This window comes from Xyrauchen texanus, chromosome 19 (assembly GCF_025860055.1).
Source record: "Xyrauchen texanus isolate HMW12.3.18 chromosome 19, RBS_HiC_50CHRs, whole genome shotgun sequence".
Classification (NCBI taxonomy): Eukaryota; Metazoa; Chordata; class Actinopteri; order Cypriniformes; family Catostomidae; genus Xyrauchen; species Xyrauchen texanus.
In genome coordinates, this window is record NC_068294.1 from 27,736,414 (window position 1) to 27,759,060 (window position 22,647).

Below are 22,647 nucleotides of genomic sequence, written 5' to 3' on the forward strand. Positions count from 1 at the left end.
GACAAGGCATGACTAATGAACATAATAAAGAGACAATGACTATAAATCAATGAGAACAAAACACATAAAACATGAGGGTCAATAGACAAGACAGAATCACAAGAGGGGAACAGGAAATCATATGACATGAACAAGGAACAGGAAAGTGAAAGCTAAACTTAAAAAAAGACATAAACAGAAGAACATGAATTAAAACATGAACAAAACACATGAACATGGAAGCATGTCTCCTTAAGTTAGACTTGATGAATGCAGTGCAAGACAGCACGTTCTTACATGTAGACTGATGCTTCTGATCCTCTAAAATTAAGAATCCTGCTGAAGCTTTACCCAAGTCTCCTGGTATGCTCTGAGACTTTCCAGCAGGTGCTAACGTGCTGAATATCAGCATGACTGTAATTTGGCCATTTTAGATACAATATTGACAATTATTTGGTATATGTTTCATGCACTAATGAAAAAGGTTTCAAAACGAAGTCAAAGCATTATCAACCATTGCATGTTGCAGAGCAACGTACAGAATGACAGCCTGTCTAAAAAAACGGGAAAAGAAACAAGCGGAGTGATGCAAACAGTGAAGCGTTCCAGTGCTGATATAATAATTATCAGAATGATGCTTCTTAAGTCAGATTAAAGAACCTAAACTAACTGGTGTATAACAGTGATTATTTAACTCAAGCATATACTTTTTTTACTCTGGAACGGAATCTGCGACACTGCTGTGGTTGGCCACACCTCTTCTCCTTGTTTTCTCGCTGTATTCTTTCCCTGTGCAATTGTCTGCAAGGTAGAATGAGTTATGTAGGGGTGAGATTACATAATAGCTGACCTGCTTTTCCCACCATACTCCCTTATTTTGTGGAGAGAATGAAAAGCTGTTGCTGGAGAGGAGAAGTCGGAAAACACGGAGCTTCTATCTCACACACTACAAAAATAGAATTGTTAGGAGCTTGGTGCCCTTGTCTCCATAGCGACAGCAGTGCAGTCCTCTTGGCTCTCCTCTTGGTGTGTGTGTATGTTAGATAGGGATGAGGGTCTGCTCAAATGCAGTGTTTACACTCTAGATGCATGTTTCATCAGCGTGAAATCTTTTGGAAAGCTGCTCACTGCACTTCTAATTATGTGGTGAATAGGGCTGCACGATTTGGGGAAAATGTCGTATTGCGATTATTGAGGCTAATATTGCAATTACGATATAATAAACAAATGGTACCATGAGTCAACTTGCTTGGTTATCAAGGAAAATGCACAAATAGATTACTGATAAAGCTGAAATGAGTATTTCTCAACTCAAACATACAAACAAGCTACAACAACAACTATAAATGCAGTGTTTTCGAATTAAAATATTTTTACAAAATTAAATGATAACATCTTTGCATTGCTGCAAACTTGTTATTTTCTCAATATTACACCTAAATAAAATAGAACAATAAATAAGAACATACAAATTTTCATGAAAATAAGATTGTCCAAACAAACTGACATTTAATCAGGATGTAACATGTACTTTCTATAAACTCTTTTGAAAAGGAAACCGGATATAAAAGTGTGGTTCACTCAAACCACTAAAACTGTTGTTGTTGCCTTTGTGTATTTTTTATTTTTTTTTAAATGACCAACTGGTATTTCCAAATCCTCTTTCTAAAAAGTTCTACTTATCGCTGGAACCTCTTGTCCAGTGTTCATTTTCTGAAATCCCACTTTGCTAACGGTGCATCAAGTCTCTTTATATCTCTGTGAAGACTTGTCATATGGCGTGACACTCGCAAACACATCCGTAAATGTGCTTTGTTTTGTTTGGCTTACTGGGCTTACTCTCATTTAGTCAATGAAAACTGTTGACATTTTAGTCATATACAGTGAGGAAAATAAGTATTTGAACACCCTGCTATTTTGCAAGTTCTCCCACTTGGAAATCATGGAGGGGTCTGAAATTGTCATCGTAGGTGCATGTCCACTGTGAGAGACATAATCTAAAAAAGAAAATCCAGAAATCACAATGTATGATTTTTTAACTATTTATTTGTATGATACAGCTGCAAATAAGTATTTGAACACCTGTCTATCAGCTAGAATTCTGACCCTCAAAGACCTGTTAGTCTGCCTTTAAAATGTCCACCTCCACTCCATTTATTATCCTAAATTAGATGCACCTGTTTGAGGTCGTTAGTTGCATAAACACACCTGTCCACCCCATACATTCAGTAAGAATCCAACTACTAACATGGCCAAGACCAATGAGCTGTCCAAAGACACTAGAGACAAAATTTTACACCTCCACAAGGCTGGAAAGGGCTACGGGGAAATTGCCAAGCAGCTTGGTGAAAAAAGGTCCACTGTTGGAGCAATCATTAGAAAATGGAAGAAGCTAAACACGACTGTCAATCTCCCTCGGACTGGGGCTCCATGCAAGATCTCACCTCGTGGGGTCTCAATGATCCTAAGAAAGGTGAGAAATCAGCCCAGAACTACACGGGAGGAGCTGGTCAATGACCTGAAAAGAGCTGGGACCACCGTTTCCAAGGTTACTGTTGGTAATACACTAAGACGTCATGGTTTGAAATCATGCATGGCACGGAAGGTTCCCCTGTTTAAACCAGCACATGTCAAGGCCCGTCTTAAGTTTGCCAATGACCATTTGGATGATCCAGAGGAGTTTACAAACTTTTGACCTCTGTAATTGCAAACAAAGGCTACTGTACCAAATATTAACATTGATTTTCTCAGGTGTTCAAATACTTATTTGCAGCTGTATCATACAAATAAATAGTTAAAAAAAATCATACATTGGGATTTCTGGATTTTTTTTTTTTAGATTATGTCTCTCACAGTGGACATGCACCTACGATGACAATTTCAGACCCCTCCATGATTTCCAAGTGGGAGAACTTGCAAAATAGCAGGGTGTTCAAATACTTATTTTCCTCACTGTATATACATATATACATATACACACACATTTTATTGTTGTTGTCATTTTAGTGTTATTTTTCACATAAGATCTTATCATGATGATCTCATCAATGATTCTACACGTTGCAAGCTGCAGACAGCGGGGGTGAGAGACGAGCGTCTCCGTGTTAGAGTGTGCATCACCCGGCAGAACTTTAAATCTCTCCCGGTCTTGACTCCCGCTCAGATTGTGTCTGTTTCGCAACTGGTTGAAGCGGCTCTGACCGCACCAAGACTGACAGTTTTGGAGTTTGTGTTTAATTACCTGGCACGATCTCATATAATATGAACTTGAATTAAGGATGAAATAAAGATATATCGCCAAGCTGTGATCTGTGTTATTTTTTCTGGCCACCAGTTCAGTGTCGGTCTGCTCGATATCCATGATTTCCACGCTGAACACCGGAAACTGACATGCCATGAATACATGTCCCACTCCCTAAACTGAGACTGACTGGTCATCTTTTTATTAGCGGTGTAGAAAATGGGCAAACAGCTCTCAGAGAGAATGGGCTGTCACGTCCACACATGCACTTATTTATATAATATAATCGCATGACATTGCGATTGAGATATGATTTATCGTGCAGCACTAGCGGTGAGCAGTGTTAAGATTAATAATGGTCCATGTGTTATCTTTGAGTCCAATCTGTAAGCTACACATCGACAAAATTCACTTAAAGCAAATATAGGCATTTAACATATACAGTCTTTCTGTTCTGGGAAAACTGATAAAAATATTGGTGACTCAACTTAATACCACCAGCAACCAAGTAGCAAGTAGCAAATCATGGTTCATTACTGTGACAAACTCTTTATGTCCCACTAGGGCTGGGCAATAAAACATCTTTAATTTATTTTTTATTATTTATTGAATAATTTATTATCCCCTTTTCTCCTCGATTTGAAATGCCCAATTCCCATTACTTAGTAGGTCCTCATGGTGGTGTGGTTACTCAACTCTCTACGAGTGGTGGAGGACAAGTCTCAGTTGCCTCCGATTCTGAGACCGTCAATCAGCCCATCTTATCATGTGGCTCGCTGTGCATGACACAGCGCAGACTGAAATCATGTGGAGGCTCATGCTACTCACCATGATCCACGCACAATTACCATGTGCCCCATTGGGAGTGAAAACTACTTATCGCAACCACGAGGAAGTTACCCCATGTGACTATACCCTCCCTAGCAACTGGGCCAATTTGGTTGCTTAGGAGACCTGGCTGGATTCGCTCAGCACACCCTGGATTCAAACTTGCGACTCCATGGGTGGTAGTCAGCGTCAATACTCGCTGAGCTACCCATGCCCCCCCAATAATATGATCTTGATATTTATCATGATAAAAAAAAAATCTTCTCTGACTGTATGAAGTTGCTAACTTTAGCTGCCTTGCTAATGATTAGGCTACGCCAGTCACCATATTGATTCCATCCGGACCAGGGCTGGACTGGGAAGAGAAATTGGCCCAGGATTTTACATGGCAACTTGCATCCAAATGTTGTTTGTGGTCAATTTGTGGTCCGTTCTGCGTAACGTGGCGGCTCATTGTTGCTTATCGCCGCACGCTTCGCAGCCAAACCACTATCCCAATCGGTTCTCCTGATGGCCATTCTGCCCCTGATCGGCCCAAAAGTGCGTCGGTCCACCGGGAAAATGCCGGTATGCCAGATTACCAGTGCAGCCCTGATGCGGATCACAAGACCTCGTGATGACGTTGCGCCCTCTCATCGTCTCTAGTGTGCAGCACGACAAAACGACAGTGATGTGTACACCAGATCTGATCCTTCTGCACCGTATTCTTGAATATTTTTCTCTAGCACCGAACACGCTTAATTTATATCCAGTCCTGCTCTGCATGCATTGCCTCTTTAACCCGCATGTGAGTAGACATGAGGTGCCGCATAAGTTAACGTGCATGGTTCCAGAGCGCCTTTTTCCTTCTAAATTTAGCTTTATTAATCAGCATGTTATGAGCCTTTAATAATAAACAAATAGATTTCTCTTCTAATTTTGTGAAATTAATCAGATCTCAGAATCTCTGGCATAGATGACAAGGAACGACAATCAAATTAATAGTTTGTAGCCTAGTCTTTCTCACTTTAAAGAAAATATAAAAATGGTCCATTCAGACTTCTACATTTTCTAAATTTTCTCTGATGCCCCTGAACCCCCATACAACATCGTTCCTCAGTACAAGGGCTTCTATGCCCCAAATGTAATGAAATATAAAAATACAGTCATCATAAAAATATTATATAAGTGCCAGTTTTTAGTGTATTACCAACACAGTTAAAGGTTCTATAAGTGATTTTAGCCATTCTAGAATTTCCACAAACTGAGCCGTTGGATTACCACACCCCCTTTTCCCCAAAACCCCACAATCCAAAGATACCAAATGATCTTTATTGAGACCGACACAAGCAGAAACGATTGTCAAAAACAACAGCGGCAAAATAGCGCCCTCAACTGGCAACTGTTATTAGCAACATGGCATTAAAATGGAATTAAGACTCTATAATTCACTGCAACAACAATACTATGAGAATGTGAAAAATGATTGACAGGCAGAAAGCGCCATTGTCTGGGGCACACGGTCAAATTTTTTTCCTTTACTGTTTACAGAGTCTAGAGCTGTCACATAGCTATATCTGAAGACACTTATTTCATTAATATTTTTCAGGGAGCAGTTCAATGCATACCTTTCCATGAAAAAATCACTTACAGCCACTTTAAAAGGTAGGAAGGGAAATGTTAATATTTTTTGTGACCTTAAGTGATGCCACAGCACTAAATAAACACTCTTACTCTCAAATTCTTTAAATTCCATATTCTTTTAATGGTAAAATCTATAAATGTTGAATTCTATTGTTTTACTGTGTAAGAATGACAATGAGAATGAGATGGTCCCATTCCAATTTCAAAGTCATTGAAAAATGTATTTCATTAGATAAAATATGGATAGGAGGTGAAAAGCGGACATTTAAAGATAAAGACCTAATTGAAATTTTGCCTTTCCATCTCTCAAGTCCAACTGTTATGAGGTCTGGAGGGAACAGGACAAAAGCTCATTCTGGGCAGTAAATGTCAGGTATGACTGCTGTATTGGATTATGTCTCTATGTGCAGAATTTAAGAGCTTAATTCAATTTCTAATCAATGAGTCTTGGCAGGTGGCCTTTCCCTCCGTCAACATTAGGTTGTATCTCTGCTAACTCATCTGCCATCTATAGAATGCTCCATCCAGGTAAAGATGCCTTTGAGCACACTATTGCTTTAATTTTCAGTTTAAGAGCTTGTATAACTTGTGAAAATAACATGCAAAAGACTGGATCTGCTTTCACATACCTTCTCAAAATGGTGGCATTTTACATTTAGATAAAGATTGGAGTTTTATGTACTGTAAAGCAGTGGCAGCTTGTCAATAGAGGGCGCTGGGGCGCCGCCCCATCAAAGTTCCAGAAATATACATGAATACAAAAATGATATAAAAATGAAATAAAAATTAAAAAATAAAATAGTTTACTCATACGATGTGCAGGCTGGTAGTAAGAGCCTCAGCATTTAATACAAACTGGCTTTAATCGGTTAACTATTTTCTATGTTTTTCAATATGTTTCATGCGGTTTCATGGGCGAGGGATGCCGGACAAATGGATGTCTATCTGAGTCCTTCAATTTTCAGGCAGCATGTGACCTGAAGCTGGTCTGTAATTGGTTTCTTAAAGATTCTCCTCCGGGCGCAGGTCGCTGCGTCCCTGGCGAATCAGAATTGGATGCATGTTATTTTATCCAATCTGATTGGTTCTCGTCACCTGTCATTCAACTTGACGCTCTTGGACACTACTGAGAGTGCGCAGGCGACTCCGCCAAAACTTTGCTAGGCTGATCACTTTCGCAGAGATAATGGCAGCATTTAAACCAAACTCTGTCATTGATTTACAAAAAAACCCTTTCACAAGGCGCTCGCTGGAAGAAAAAAAAAGGAAACTCTCTCCAATACCATTGGTGAGCAAAGCAGTGGTTCTCGGCCAATAAAGAGGCACTTAGACTAGAACAGCGTGAAAGGATTGCAGCAGAGGTGAGTTTGTTATAGAAGTGAGTCAAAATACCATTTTACATTATTGTTGTGCTGCAGAGATGTCCTGCCCACATAACATATTCTACAGACTCACGAAAACAAAAATCATAATTTTAATATATAAAATAATAAATTGGCAACATAAATATAAATGATCATATGAAATATGAAGCCACCAAAAACTACTGTCTTGTATGGGACAAAAACTCTACAAAAACTTTATTTTGAAAGTCATTGCAACTGTGACAACTAGTGGCCTACTCCAGGTTACTACCTTACATGTACATATATATATATATATATATATAATTATCTCTATAGGTCTGTGATCCTGGGACACACTAGGGAGCGTTTCTCCTTCACAGACCACCTTGTCTATGCCACCTTGTTGCAGGGGGACAGGTTTGATGAGTACAAGGATACCTTTCCTGAAGATGCATTGAGCAGCACCATGAAAACATACCTCAGTGGAAGCAAGCTGAAGACAGAGCTCAGTCTCATCTACAGCAAGGAAGAATTCAAAGCCTGCCATGGTGCTGTGAACCTATTCCAGCTGTTTATGGAGAATAATCTCGAAGTCTTTTCCTAAACTGTGACTCTCCTAAAAGTTCTCATTACCACACCCATGACCACGGCTGAAGCTGAGAGGTGCTTCTTAACCTTGAAAAGAATAAAAACTTTTCTCAGAAACACCATGACCCAGGAGAGGCTGAATGCACTGGCATTGCTCTCCATGGAAAAGAGACTTGTTACTGAGATGACTGACTTTAATCAGAGAGTCATTGAGAAATTTGCTGGCCAGAAAGAAAGGAGAGCAAAATTTATGTTCAAGTTTTTTGGTACTGCTTTGTATTTATTTTCGCCCACAAAAAATACAATAATCATCATAAAAATATAGTGCATGAGAGTCCATGAGAGCAGTAGCAATGTGCGATAATGTTCAGACCGGTTTTGTGAACTGGATTAACCAATTAATTAAAAAGACCAGGCTCAGAAGAACAGTTTGTTCACTCATGAACTCTCATGAACAAAGCAAGAAGAGATAACTTTCAGTGAAATAAATTTCTGTCTGTTTGTAGTATAACCTCAGAAGACTTGGAATATAGCACACACGTTGTATGGACCACTTCTATTTTAATTTAATAGTTCTTTTGTGTCCTTTTTAAAGCTCGAATGCTCCATTAATTGCATGGAAACAAGCAACCAGAACACTGTTGAAAATTTCTCCTTTTATGTTCTATGAATGAAGAAAATAATACTGGTTTGGAACAAGATGAGGGCGAGTAAGTGATGGAAGAATTTTTATTTTTCCTATTCCTTTAAAATAAGTTTTAGGAAGATATTTCACCCATATTTTCAGGGATAGGTGCTGTAGGAGACTCTCTTTTACAGTATTCTGGTAATTTCATGCCCTTTTTGCAGAGAAGATTTTCGTGCTCTCTTGATCCTCCCAGATCTCTTCGATTCTGTGCTCAGGTGCTCTATTAGGTGTGTGTAATTGAGTCTCTTCTCCTCAACTCCCATCGGCCAAGCTCTGGTAATCCCTCTGAAATGAGGTCAGAAAGACTGTATATGTTAAAATGTGTCTGTTGATACATACCGACCATGTGTGTATGCCACAAACAAAAAAAAATTAGGATATTAAAACTTCTCATCTTCCTAATTATACAAATTTATTTATCAGCTCATTAAATTTGCCAACCAGAAACTCTACATCTATGAGCCTTTGTCCAAGACTTGTTTCCATATAGTATGCAGACAGAGCAGTGATATCTGCAGGTGGACCAGGCTGGTGTCGAGGTTCAGAGAAAAGAAAAAGGCCTTGCTGTAGTGTTACTGGAGACTGAGATATAAAATAGCACTGCCATCAACTCAGCTCTGTTGGAAATAAAGAATATTAATCAAGACCTCTCATGTTTATAATGAAAGGCACAGGAAAAAATACAGAACAAGGTTTATATTTTTTCTCCAGAACAAGTGAGCAGGGAAGTGCATTGAGTTAAGAGACAAGGGAGGGATATTTTAGCAGCATAACACAAGATGACTGTTGTGCCGAATATCAGCTATTAATAATCACAGTCATGCTATTTGTGACAGCAACACAATTGTGTGTGATGTTGCTTTTATACAACAGTTCTATAAACAAGAATTTAATTGTCCAATTAAATTAGAGGACCAGAACTAGTACACTGCAATTGTTTCTCACTTGTCAGTGCCACAAGACAAAATACACTTATATTCAATATACATTTTCATAAAACAAGTCTAAAACATTTTAAGCAGTGTTGCCTATCATGTGTATTTATCTTTAAGAATGTGTAAATATTGCATAACACTATAATATAAGGCTCCATTTGTCAACATGCTCAGTGGAAGTTCATGTTAGTTGGTAGTGCATTAACTAATGTTGGATGGAGTGGTGGTGGCGTAGTGGGCTAAAGCACTGAGCTGGTAAGCAGAAGGTTGTCGGTTCAATCCCCACAGCCACCACCATTGTGTACACTTGAGCAAGGCACTTAACTCCAGGTTGCTCCGGAGGGATTCTCCCTGTAATAAGGGCACTGTAAGTCGCTTTGGATTAAAGCGTCTGCCAAATATGTAAATGTAAATGTTAATTCAGTGTGATTTAATTTTATAAAAATAATGTGTTAAAAAACTTTACGCAATTAATCACAATACTCCCGGACCGTAATAAGGAAGATTCCTGAGGAATGCAAGCTTGTAGTACCACTTGTTTACGCCAGAGTGCAGTAATTGAAATTTCAGCTATATGGCAACGCACAGTTATACAGTGAAGAAAACAACACTTCAGCAGGCAGAAAAACACATACATGCGTTCAAAACACTTGATGGAGCGCAAATTCCAACTAAGAGATCTCAAGATGTGTTCTAAGTATTAAACACAAGCATGTCTGCCACAGGTGTAAATTGACGGATCCTTAAACAAACCCTCATAATAAATCTGGAACTGATTGACAAATTCACTTGTGAAATGGATTGCTGTGAACTGGCTCTTCCAAGCTTTATAATGGGAGTGAATGGTACCTTTCTTGGTAGCACAAAAAAGCGCATCCATCCATCAAAAAAGTAATCCATACGGTTTCAGGGTGTTAATAAAGGCCTTCTGAAGTTATGTTTTTTTTAAGAAAAATATACATATTTATAACTTCATAAACTATAATCCCTGGCTTCCGGTAACGGCCGTCGTCGCATTCACGTGAGAGTCGAGTTCCGGCATATGACGTAGGCCTAGCGTAAGCTCTGGTGAGAAGTGATGAATGTGAAAGGGCAGAGGATAGAGCAAAACAAAACACCGGTCACGAATTAGAAGACAACAATGAGGATTTTTAAAGAAAAATATCAGAGGATTTCGTTTAGAGGTTTTTTGCCATCCCTATTTGTTTGAACCGGAGTACACCAACCTGGAACTCCAGGAGATGGAGGAGGCTGCAGCAGCAGCACAAACAAAAGAATCTGGTAGACGGAGAGAACGGGAGATGTGGTTGTGCTCATGCAGGAAATGTGAGGTAATGCTAACAGAGGCTGAGAGTGTTTACTGCCATGAATGGACGATTGGAATGACTGGATAGATGCATGAATGCACCATTTTAAGACTAATACAAATCTGAAATTGTCTTGAAAAATGTGTGGTTTGTGTTTTTTTTTAAAGGAGTTAGCGACTTTACAACAACTTCTTGCTTTGTTTTTTTTTAATCAATTGCAGTTACATAACCAGCAAAATGGCTCACACATTTTGCCTTTCAGAAAGCTTGTGCTTTTTTCTCCAAAGCTTATGTTTCTCACATACTCTCAGAGTCAGGGGTGGTTGGCTGGCTGCTTCACTCCTCCCACTGGCAGAAAGAGACCATGTGGATGGGAGAGACTGTCAGCTTTATGGCTTACGTGGTGACAGAGACAAAGGTGTGAGGCGAGTTGGCACAGCCAGTGCTACCAAGCAGACAGAGCCCCGTGCAGCTCACTAACTCTCTTAACAGAGAGTAAAGAATGTGTGAAAGAGACAGAAGGACCAGTGTGAAACAGAGAGAAAGAGAGATGGAGTAGGAAAATGATGAACTACATATTAAAGAGGTGGTGGTTCAAAGAGAATGAAACATACAAGTAGCGCGTTTGAACGCACAAGTTTAAACAGTGTTTAGATTAAGCTGAAATGTTGCCCCATGTAGATAAGAATAAATACGTTTAATGTGCACTAGATATAGCTATAATACACTTGGAAGTAGATCCTTGCCAAGGTTCAAAAGAAACTAATTTTATCAGAATGATTCGTCAGTGCACTGTTCTCTAAAAAAAACATTCTGATGATATTACCTAAGGCCATGTGGGCAGGGAAAAATTATATCATAGCATAACATGTGTCCAATCAAATGCAGATAATGAGTCCTGCACCACATTATTTGCTGCTGAATGTTTAACATAAATTACTGAAATATGTCACATTGCGGATGTTACAGTAAATGTGATGCAAATGCGCAATCTAGGGTGAGGGGTTAAGATGTGCCAGCGGGTAAGTTGTGTCAATCCATTAAACGGTACACAATTTTGTCATGCTTTATGCGATGTTTAGGAATGGTTCATCATATAAAGCTGCCACTGATTGACAGGAGCACATTATAAAATGTGATATGCATTTTTTTCTATGTTGCACACTTTTTTTGCATATCAAAGTCAATTCCCTACATGGCATGTAAAAGGAGTTTCATATCAAAGCAGACTTAACCAGGTAAAAAATATATTTATCATTCATGTTGGTGAATTGACAATGAATGAAACCACATAAATGAAATGGATAAAGAAACTATGAATTATTAAATTAAGTGTTGACGTAGGGGTTAAGAAAGTGCTTCGGGGTAAGCTGTGTCAATGGCTGAACTAATAGTGATAGGGAGTTTTGCATCCAAATAGAGTACATTGAATACTATTACATTGGTCTCTTTGAGAAACTGGACACTTTCTTTAAAAAAAAAAAAAAAAGTGACACAGAATACTCCACTCTTCCCTTTGTTTGTATTGGGTGATATCACGATTAGGGTTTTTAGAGATTTATTGAAGACATTCAGTGTTTATCATGAATATCTAAAAATATTAATGTGACTTTCCTTGTTTCATACACAGCCATGTTCAACCTCATCCCAGTGGGCCTGCGAGTGGTGGCCATCCAGGGAGTTCAGACTAAACTCTATCTGGCCATGAACAGCGAGGGCTATCTGTATACATCAGTAAGTAACTGCAACTTCTGATTAAATATAGACCTTTGTGTACTTCAATCCTGCTCTTTTGACTCAAGAGAGAATGTCAAACCATGCTACTGCTGTCCAGAAAAACAGCACACTGGAGGTTAAGTCATTCACTAAATAGGGAGCAAGGGAGCATCCTATAACTCTCTAAGCAGCTAAGTGCATTCAATACAAACCTCCTATCAAAAGACACGTTTCAGGCTGCAGATGATGGACCACTCAATATGTTTGATGTAATGTTTGTAACATCTCAAGATCATGAATAAACAACACTCTTGGAAACATAATAAACAATTTGATTTAAAAAATATATTTCTATAGCTTGTTATTATTTAAAATGTTACTTTTTAGTCCTGCTGTCCACATGTGTAGCCATCAATTTTTAGGAAAACTATTTGCTCTAGAATTGTTTATTTTTTTTATTAGTTTATTACTAGTTCCCCTTCTGTCACTCACTCGACGTTGTGTCGAATTAAGTGACACAAGGGGTCTTCCTTGGATGATGAATCGTACCCCTGAACCTGAGAAAAGGCCATTGTCAAGTTGGCAGACAGAATTTGCATGCCCCGCCAGGACATACGGGTTTAAAGGGAAGCGGGACAGCGAATGCCAGTCAGAATTTTTCTTCGGAGCCAAATGGTTGTGCAGCAAGCAACTGAGTTTCAATCCTGTTCCACTCTACCAGCGAGAAGCATTGCTGTTGGATCCGCACGAATCATTTCCAGCTGGCGTCTCTCTCTCTGCACTCTGTTCATGCCCCTGGGCGCTTCGACAGCGCTTGCTTTCTGTTTAAAAGAGTGTCTCCTCCTAAAAGAGTTGTAGTTCCTCTAAAAGAGTCTGAGTTTTCCACTCACAAAAGAACAATACACAGCGGCGTTGAACATCCTTTTCTGGACACGTCTTTTTCAAGATGCCTTTCCGCCTTTGTGTAGTTCATGGATGCGGTGATTTCTCTCCATTTCTGACGGTCATAAAAGCTCCCTTGCGTGCCTGGGCTGCGATCACACGCAGGCAGCTATTATGAATGGTTCATGTTCTCAGTGCGAGAAAATAGCCATGGCAACATTGCGGTCGCGGCTTTCTTTTCTCACGAGAGAAAGCCACTTCAGCCATCTGATGCTGATGACTCGTCTGGGCTGCCACCTTCGTGTCTGCTCGCCCAGTCTGAGGCTGACGCGCAGATGTCCTCTATGCTTTTCCCGTGAGCGCGAGGCTGGACTGGAACCCCCTTTCCTCCCCACACCCTTCGCGGCTTGACGACTGGTACCTCGGCGCCTGGCGCCGCTCACATTATTCCGGGAAGTGCATGACGAGCCGACGCGGTCGTGGAGGGCACCTTTCACTACCCGTAACTGACCCCTCGCTCGTCCGCGCTCACTACCCTGGATGGCGTAGCGGCCCACGGGTACACGGAAGTCCCCCAGGTTGCGATCCATCTGTGCCCAGAGAACGCTGCCACCTGGCAGGACCGCCCGGTACTCCCCTCTAGAGCCTGTAGGACGACGTCATCACTGACCTCCAAAGCCCACAGCCCAGACAGGCCACCTCCGCCCTGCATGCCATGGCTCTCCTGCAGGTCCATCAAGCCAAGGTACTTAAAGATCTGCACATGGGTATTCCCGATGTGCTGCAGGAACTGCGCTCTGCCACCGACCTTGCTCTCAGAGCCACGAAGGTCACAGTGCAGACACTCGGGTGGACGATGGCCACCCTTCTGGTCCAGGAGCGCCACCTTTGGCTCCAGGACCCTTTCCCGGATCAGAAAAGCGCTCATGAGACGATTTTCACTCCGGAGATGGTACCAAGACCACTCCGTCCCCCGGTGGAGGGCCGGGAGGAAAATCCTTGTTTTCCTTATTTTCATTGGTTCAATAAAAGAGCGATTTCCCCACTCCCTGGGTCATCCAGCAGGTGTGCACCGTTCTCACAGCACCCCGGCCCTAAAACTCTACAGTCCCTGTTCCCCTGACACAGCTCCCTCACGTCTTCACTAAGGTTGCAGAGGCCGCTCTTGCAGAGTTGCGCAGTTCGGTCAGTGCTTCTATTCATGCAGGAGAGTCTGGAGGGGAGGCTATCCCCCTCCACCTTGAAGGTGTATGTAGCTGCTATCGCAGCCCACCACGACGCAGTAGATGGCAAGTCCCTTGGTAAGCACGACTTGATTGTAAGGTTCCTGAAAGGCGCCCGGAGACTGAATCCTCCCCAGGCCTAACCTGTGCCCCTCTTGGGATCTCTCAGTGGTCCTCTCGGGTCTTCAGAGACCCCCATTTGAGCCGCTTGATTCAGTCGACCTCAAGGCCCTCTCCCTGAAGACGAACCTCACGATTGCGTTAGCGTCCATGACGAGGGTTGGAGACCTGCAAGCGTTCTCTGTCAGCGACACCTGCCTGGAGTTCGGTCCGGCCCTCTCCCTGAAGACGAACCTCACAATTGCGTTAGCGTCCATGATGAGGGTTGGAGACCTGCAAGCGTTCTCTGTCAGCGACACCTGCCTGGAGTTCGGTCCGGCACTTTCTCATGTTATCCTGAGACCCCGACCGGGCTACGTGCCCAAGGTTCCTACCACCCCTTTCAGGGACCAGGTCGTGAACCTGCAAGCGCTGCCTTGGGAGGAGGCAAACCCAGCCCTTTCTATGGACCCCTTGTGTCACTTCATTCGACACAACGTCGAGTGAGTGACAGAAGGGGAACGTCATGGTTACTGTCATAACCTCCGTTCCCCTAGGGTGGGAATGAGACGTGTCCCTCCTGCCACAGCACTAGACCTAGCACTGTAAATGGCCGTGCTTCATTTTCGGCTCCTCAGTGAAAAATCCTGACTGGCATTCGCTGCTCCCTTTATACCCGTATGTCCGGGGCCGGGCATGCAAATTCTGTCTGCCAACTTGACATTGGCCTTTTCTCAGGTTCAGAGGTACGATTCAACCTGATTCCCTCCCTCGGGAAATGTAGGTTACAACAGTAACCATGATGTTTTTACTAGTTAGGGCTATTAGTTACAAATCAAAAAGGGAAATGGAAAAGGCACACAGCACTCACTCTCAGGTCTTAGGAGGTTAATTTTGAGAACTACTTTTAATGTGACATTTTATCTTAAAATGCAGTGTTCGTAGCATAACAGTCAAATATGTCCATCTAGTGCATGTATACATAAATCATCAATTAAAAAATTAAGCAGCAGATCACAAGAACATGTCCTGTGTGAACGGCCCCTAACTGTGCCAAAAAATCCCTCTCTCCCAAGAGCGTCACATACTATCCAACAGATATGTCACAGATTTAGCCATATAAACAGATGATGCCTCCTCTGTGAGCTTGTCACACACCCTTTCTCCATATGGCATGCTGTCATGAAATGAGTAAAGTTACAGCTGTAATTGCATATCGGGTCTGGACAAATTTCTCAAGATGTTTTCATAACCTCAGTGCCACATTACTAGTTTAGATTATACAAAGCCCTGCTCACTAAGTGGCATGATTTCAGGGTGGATGGTGGAGAGATGTTTGGTTACCGGCTGTGGTTGGGCTGCCCTTTGCCCACAGTCTTGACCTTCTGCCTGCCTGCACCGGACGAAATGTTGGTGCTGTGGTATTCGTCTTGGTTACTATGGTGATGCAGGAAAGGCAGTATGTGGGTTGAGCAAATGCACACCAGTCCCAATCATTTTGTTCTGCTTCAGAAACACATATATAAGACTCTCTGCTTTTACAATATCCCCTCCAGCACATATCTGATACAATGTGTAAAATCATTCTCAATTAGCATCATATCATGATATGGAGGCATGTTTGTATTTGCTGAAAGTCAATTGAAAATACTACGACTCAGCTTTGTGTGCAGTTATCACTATTAAAACATGATTGTATGCTTGGAAGGTTTTTAGTCCCTGGTGGATAAGTTCTTCCCTGTATCTCTGAAATTTTTCCAATACATGAATTTAGCAACATGCCTTGTAGTATAAAGATGAGTTATTGAAAAGCTGAAACATTTAGAAACAAAGAGCCCGTGAAAATTTGCTGAACCGGCAGCTTGCAGCTCAACATTGATTGATAGCATGAAAACATGAATAATGTAGCATGAACCTGCCAAACTCCTGCTGCAAGACAAATGTTAGAATTTCATGTGGTTGACATTACTGGCGCCCGTACTATCTGACAGGAGAGAGTTGGTGCAAACAAATACACATACTCTCAACAACACACACACACACACACACACACACACACATTTTATTCAATCTTGAGGCTGGCACAAATCCTCCATATGAATAACAGTGGAATAAAATGGGGCAGGAAGCAAAGAAGGCAACTTCTGAAACATTTGAGAGCACACAGGAAGGAATAGGGATGAGCACGAGTACTCAAGTATGTGACAGCAATGATTGATCATGGAAATACAGTAATTGTGTAACATAATCACCTTAATAATCTTTAAAAAAAAAGTTATTTAAAAACCATACTCAAACATGTCAAAAAGGGGCCATATTTTTAACTTTGTGATTGTTTACTGCATGATTTTTGTTGACACCTTGCAGTAATGTTGGTCAACACTTTACATTATGGCTTTCAATTCGGATTATCATTCAATATATTGAGTGGATTAGAGGCGTTTACACAGGACACATTATTTCTTTTAAATAGTTAGATGGAGTGCAAATAAATGGAACAGAACACAGGATCTTGAGATGCATTTTTCACTCTGTTAAATAAATAAACAACCCTTGGCTGGTTTGCTAGTCTTTGCTGGTCTCCCAGTCTGTTTGATGGTTTTAAAGAGGTTTTGGGCACTTGGTCAGGCTGGGAGACCATATGGCTGAACAGCTAATCCAGCTGAGGACCACCTTGACCAGGCTGGGAGACAAGCTAGACCAGCTCAGGCTGGTTTAACCCTCTAAAACCCGAGCATGACTGCTGTGTGCGTTTTATATTCCCCTTTTTGATTTGTAACAAGTATCCACTAAGATATATATATATATATATATATATATATATATATATATATATATATATATATATATATATATTTTTTTTTTTTTTTTTAATTATTTATTTATTTATTTTTTGGAGCAAATAGTTTTCCTAAAAATGGATGTCCACATACAATATGTGGACTGTGGGAATAAGTTGTGAAATTGTAATAATTCCAAACTATAAAAAGTCAAATTTTATCAAATTGTTTGTGTTTCCAGGAGTGTTGGTTATTGATGTTTTTGAGACATTACAGACATTACATCAGAAATTAGCATAAATAATTCTGATTAAAAGTATTGGCCAGCATCGTCCAATCACTGGCAACCATGTTCAAATAAAATAATATATTACCCATGTCTGTACATGTTGAGTGTTCCAAATGTCATCTGCAGCCTGAAACTGTACTTTTGATAAGAGGTTTGGATTGAATGCACTTATCTGCATAGAGAGCTATAGAATTTCTCCCTTGCTCCCTATTTTGTGAATGACTTGACCTCCAGTGTGCTGTCTTTCTGCACTGGTATCAGAACAGTTTGAAATGCAACTTATTTTCATCTTAAATCTTTATACAGCCTCTGAAAGCAACATTTTCCAGCTTTTGGAAGAATCCTTTGATTCATTGTGATTATGCACAGTGAATTTAGGGTATTTTAAATGAAACTGAGCATACAGTCCATTTATGTGGTCATTATGTTTAACAGTGTGCCGTTTTGCTATGAATCGCTAAAATAAAAAAAATATAATGTGAAACTAGAGACTGTAATCTTTTGACTCAAACAGGTATAACTGTTAAAACTTTATTAGGTTTCTTACCAAATGTAGTTTTGTTGGTGTTTGAACCAAATAAAAACTCTAAAAGCTGTAATCGACGTCATGTTGTTTGGTCACATGTTTAAACCTTTACTGACAGCATAGTCTTCTGAACTGAGATCAGTCAGTTTAAATTAAATTATGTGTTGCGTATAGCAAAGCCAAAATACAATGTCCAATGTGGACACGTGGTCACATGAGGTTAAGCTGTTAAATCAGCAGGGTAAAAGGGCTATTTTTTATTTCACTTAGAAATAAAAATGCGACACTCGTTGTGATGCAACGACTGAAGATGTCCGACTGAAGATGTCCGTCTGAAGTATTTGTCCATAGAACAACTACAAAATATCGCAAATGGGATGCCCCCCACCTCGAGTATTTAATTTATCTGTCAAGACAAAATAGTTGTTATAACATTTAATGGGTTCAATCAAAGCAGCTGGTATTGTCCTTAAACAATCATAAGGTATTGCAACACTGGAGCACATGGTGCTGTGTATAAGTGAGACTAGACAAAATGACCAAAATGCCCATCCATAGTCCAGAATCAGCTTTTTTCCGGTCCATCCTGTTTTGTGGCTGCGGACTGCTCTGCCTCAAACATGTAGCTTGCTGCAACAAACCTGTTGCTGTCTAATCTTCTGCGCAATGCTGTTTGTCAGGAAGACAATCAAGACAGCAGACATTGGGAGTCTTGCATGAACTCTGACAAAATCATGTAATCTGATCAGGATGTTTGGTATAATACAGCCCAACATGCTCAGCGGGAAACTACCAAGCCTGTGGGGACGTTAGGGAAGCAATGGAAACCAAACTCACTCACTCACACAAACACACACACTTGCTAACCAGCAGTTTTTTGTTCCCACTCAGTGACTTTAATGATGTGTGTCTTAGCGTCTGTAATTAAAACATATGTGCCATAGCGCTCATTAAATTAAAGCTCTGTTTTCCACAACACTAACATCGTGTTACCTTGTGGCATCTTGATCGACAGCAGAAAGGAGGAGGCTATATTTAACTCTGAGTGACAGAACAGCAAGGTGCTGTAGGTTTTAATATTTTATTTCAACTGTAACTTTTAATCTGGAGAGTATTAACACACACGTCTTCGAACATTGATTTTAATTCATACCCTGTATTTCCATTTTAAAAGCTTTCTGTGCAGATGTTTCCTCACCATTGTGAAGCACAACTGTAATTGTCTAATATCAGATTTCTCTTAATTTTGCAATATGTGCTTGTGATGAAACAATAGAGTGCTTACAGAGTGGTGGAGAGCTTTCAGCCAGCATAAGTGGATGATGATTAAAAGTGAAGGATACTGTTCATCTCATTCGGCTTTGTTTGGGGGGTGTTTGTGTGTCTTGTAGGGATACGCAAGACTAGTCAACTAAATGGTTCTGATGCTGCTAGTCGACACTGGAATTACTAGTCTGTTAATATTTCCCCCCATTAAACTGTTCATAATTTTACAAATTTACATTTGGCTTTATATTTTTACAGAGGCTGCACTTAAATTACTGTCATATTAATGTTGCATGTTTTAAATAGAATGAATAATACAAATGTTATTTAAAAAATCTGGAGCAGATACATAGTTTCATTTCACCTCAGACTGCGCATGCTTTTTCCCTCTCTCTCACACTCAAGTCACGTGCAGGAAAATGTCATCTCACTAGACAAGCAAAGTCAGCATGGTTATGAAACCACTTTGGTGGTGGTGCGGGAATCGGATTTCCAAAGGTTTGAAAGTCCCTATGATGTTTTTACATTTGAGATGTCTTTACATCTGTGCATGCTTGTACATCATTTTTTTGCTGTGCAGGCTTTTTCAAGCGCAGGATAGCAGCCTCAGGTGAGTCAGGTCCAGTCTTTCACCGAACCATGACGACGTGTCAATTTTGCTTGTCAAAAAATGTATGCTTTTGAGCAAGTAGCCTAGAAAATTACGGTTTATTTCAGCGAGTGCTGACTGCTTAACAGGTTAAACTATTTTTTATTCTGTGTGCACGTCATGTTTATAAAACATTAGGGTTATTGTAGGCTACATCACAGGCCTATTTTTTCTATCGTATAGATACTTTTTTTTTTTTTTACATCGTAACTGATATTTGTTAACGTTCTTTACTGAACAGCTGTCATATTAGAATTAGATCAATGGACGCGGGTGAATACTCAGCGAGTATTGACGCTGACTACCACCACTGGAGTCGCGAGTTCGACTCCTGAGTGACTCCAGCCATGTCTCCTAAGCAACCAAATTGGCAATGAGATGAGATGCGCGGATTGACTGTCTCAGAAGCGGAGGCAACTGAGACTAGTCCTCTGCCACCGGGATTGAGGGGAGTAGTCACGGCACCACGAGGACCTACTAAGTAGTGGGAATTGGGCATTCCAAATTGGGATAAAAGGGTATAAAATAAATTATTAAAAAAAATTATTAAATCAGTGGCTAATGTTCGACTGCATGTCGTGAAATACGCACAACTTTTCAGCGCATTTGTTTTCTCTCAGATTTTGCTTAGTCTACCTGTTAATTATTGTCAACAATGTCATGACTGTTTTAATATTTAAAGTAACTTTTACGTGGGGAATTCGGTTTAGAACAGGCTGGGTTGTTGTATTGGTCCTGCAGTATTCATCCAATTGTTTTCAATAAATATGCCTGTTAAATATTTGCTAATGTTGATTCACTGAATCCGTGTCATGTTCTATATTTAATGTACAATGATCATAATGCCAGGCGAGCACGTCACAGATAAATGCCACCTTTCAGTGGAATTTAGCTTTGGATTTGGAATAGATTAACCTGTTGATACACAATCGCCCACACGCGGGAGTGACGTCACTCTGCTTACATTTAATATATAATTTACCCTCTATAAATGTAATTAATGTTAACAAATTATACATCTTTTCAAAGGTCTAAGGGTTCAACATTGATATCCGATCTCTGTTTCACGATAGCAATGCTCCAGAAATAGCAATTTAGTTATTTGTGCCAGGAGTACAAATTAAAACATGCACTATCAAAACGGGACTTCATACCTTTTTTATGAAAACACGATCGCCAAATGAATCCAGTTCGTCACACTTGGGTCAATTTTCCATGACAAGCGTTTTTTGAAAAACATAAAAGTGATAAATCTGAGAAATATTGATATATTCTCCATTGTTTACATGAGATCTCGCCTGAAAGAATTAGTCTTTGTCATCGTTCTTCAACAAACTATGCAATCTGAGCAGCATTCATGTTGTAAAACTGTATATGATCTTATATATTAGAGTCTCATAAACAAAATGAGCCTGTCTCCAAAGTCTATTTTAAAAAATGGGGCGTAGTTTTATTCAGAATAGCCAAGCAGTGCAGTCAGATTTTGTCATCTTGAAAGGCGGAGCCTTAATTTTACTCTATACACCTGCCAGCGATTTAACAGAGAAAAAGCTTGCAGGAACCTCATTTTTTGTTCATGTTAGATCATCTTCAAATTTGATACATAACTTCTTTTGAGTTGTGGCTTTGAGAACATTGTATTTCTGTGTTGTCTTGGTACTTTTATTATGTAGTGTTTTTAGATTATAAATACATGTTCAGCACAAAATATTTCCATTACTATAAACTTCAGCTTCTCTAACTTTAAAAAATAACAACATATCATAATTCTGAAACTTGGGGCATAAAGCCCAAACTGTCTTCTTTCAAAAGATACTACAACTGTGTCCATACTCCAAAGGGTCCAGTAAATACAACCATTTAAGTTCAGGTACGTAATTTTCATGGTTTGTGCTCAAAAAGGGGGTGCTATCAACAGGTTAAGTATTTTAAATGGGTCACATAAACACATTTTCAGAAAGTTGGTTTCTTTTTAGACTAGTCGACTTCAAAATGTCCATTTAAACGTCAGTGAAAATAGTCCTTCAGCAAATCCCTAGTGTCTTGCCTGCGTAAACTATATTTTGAAGTGGTAATGTTTTTTCTTGATGTGTGTATGTTGGAAGAGTATGTAGTATTCTAAATTTCCTTTTTTTTTTTTTATGAGTCGTTTGGTTACGTATGTAACCTCCGTTCCCCAAGGGAGGGAACGACACGTTGTGTCAGAGAAGCGACACTAGGGGTCTCTCTTGAGCGCCGATATTCACCTCTGACCTATTGAAAAGGGCCAATGAGAGTTGGCAGTCAGTATTTGCATGTCCCGCCCCCGGACATACGGGTATTTAAGCGGGGCAAATACGGAAGTTTAGTCAGGATTTTTCTGAGGAGCCGGAAATGGTCCGGCCACAACAGTGGCTCGGTTCAGCGACATGGCGGAGGAAAGACACAACGTGTCGTTCCCTCCCTCGGGGAACGGAGGTTACATACGTAACCAAACATTCCCCTTCTGTCGCGCTCTCCACGTTGTGTCGGAGAAGCGACACTAGGGGACCCATTCCAATCTTGCCATGTGCTGAACCGTGTACGTGAACTGCCGATACAGAGGCGGGCAGGGATTCATCCAGTGCCAAGCATCATCTGTACCCGGCTGCACGTACCCTTCCCCAATGCCCCATACGAACATCGGGATCCTTCTAGTTACCC

At 40.4% G+C, this 22,647-nt stretch overlaps 1 protein-coding gene across 4 annotated transcripts in view; it reads left to right on the top strand.

The window, feature by feature from the left end:
- LOC127659658 (fibroblast growth factor 13) overlaps positions 1–22,647 on the top strand; it is a 239,917-nt gene that overhangs the window by 183,760 nt on the left and 33,510 nt on the right. For all 4 annotated transcript variants that reach the window (XM_052149577.1, XM_052149580.1, XM_052149578.1 and 1 more), the window contains one exon: positions 12,166–12,269. In XM_052149577.1, coding sequence (XP_052005537.1) covers positions 12,166–12,269 — 104 coding nt within the window. The remainder of the gene's footprint in view (positions 1–12,165; positions 12,270–22,647) is intronic.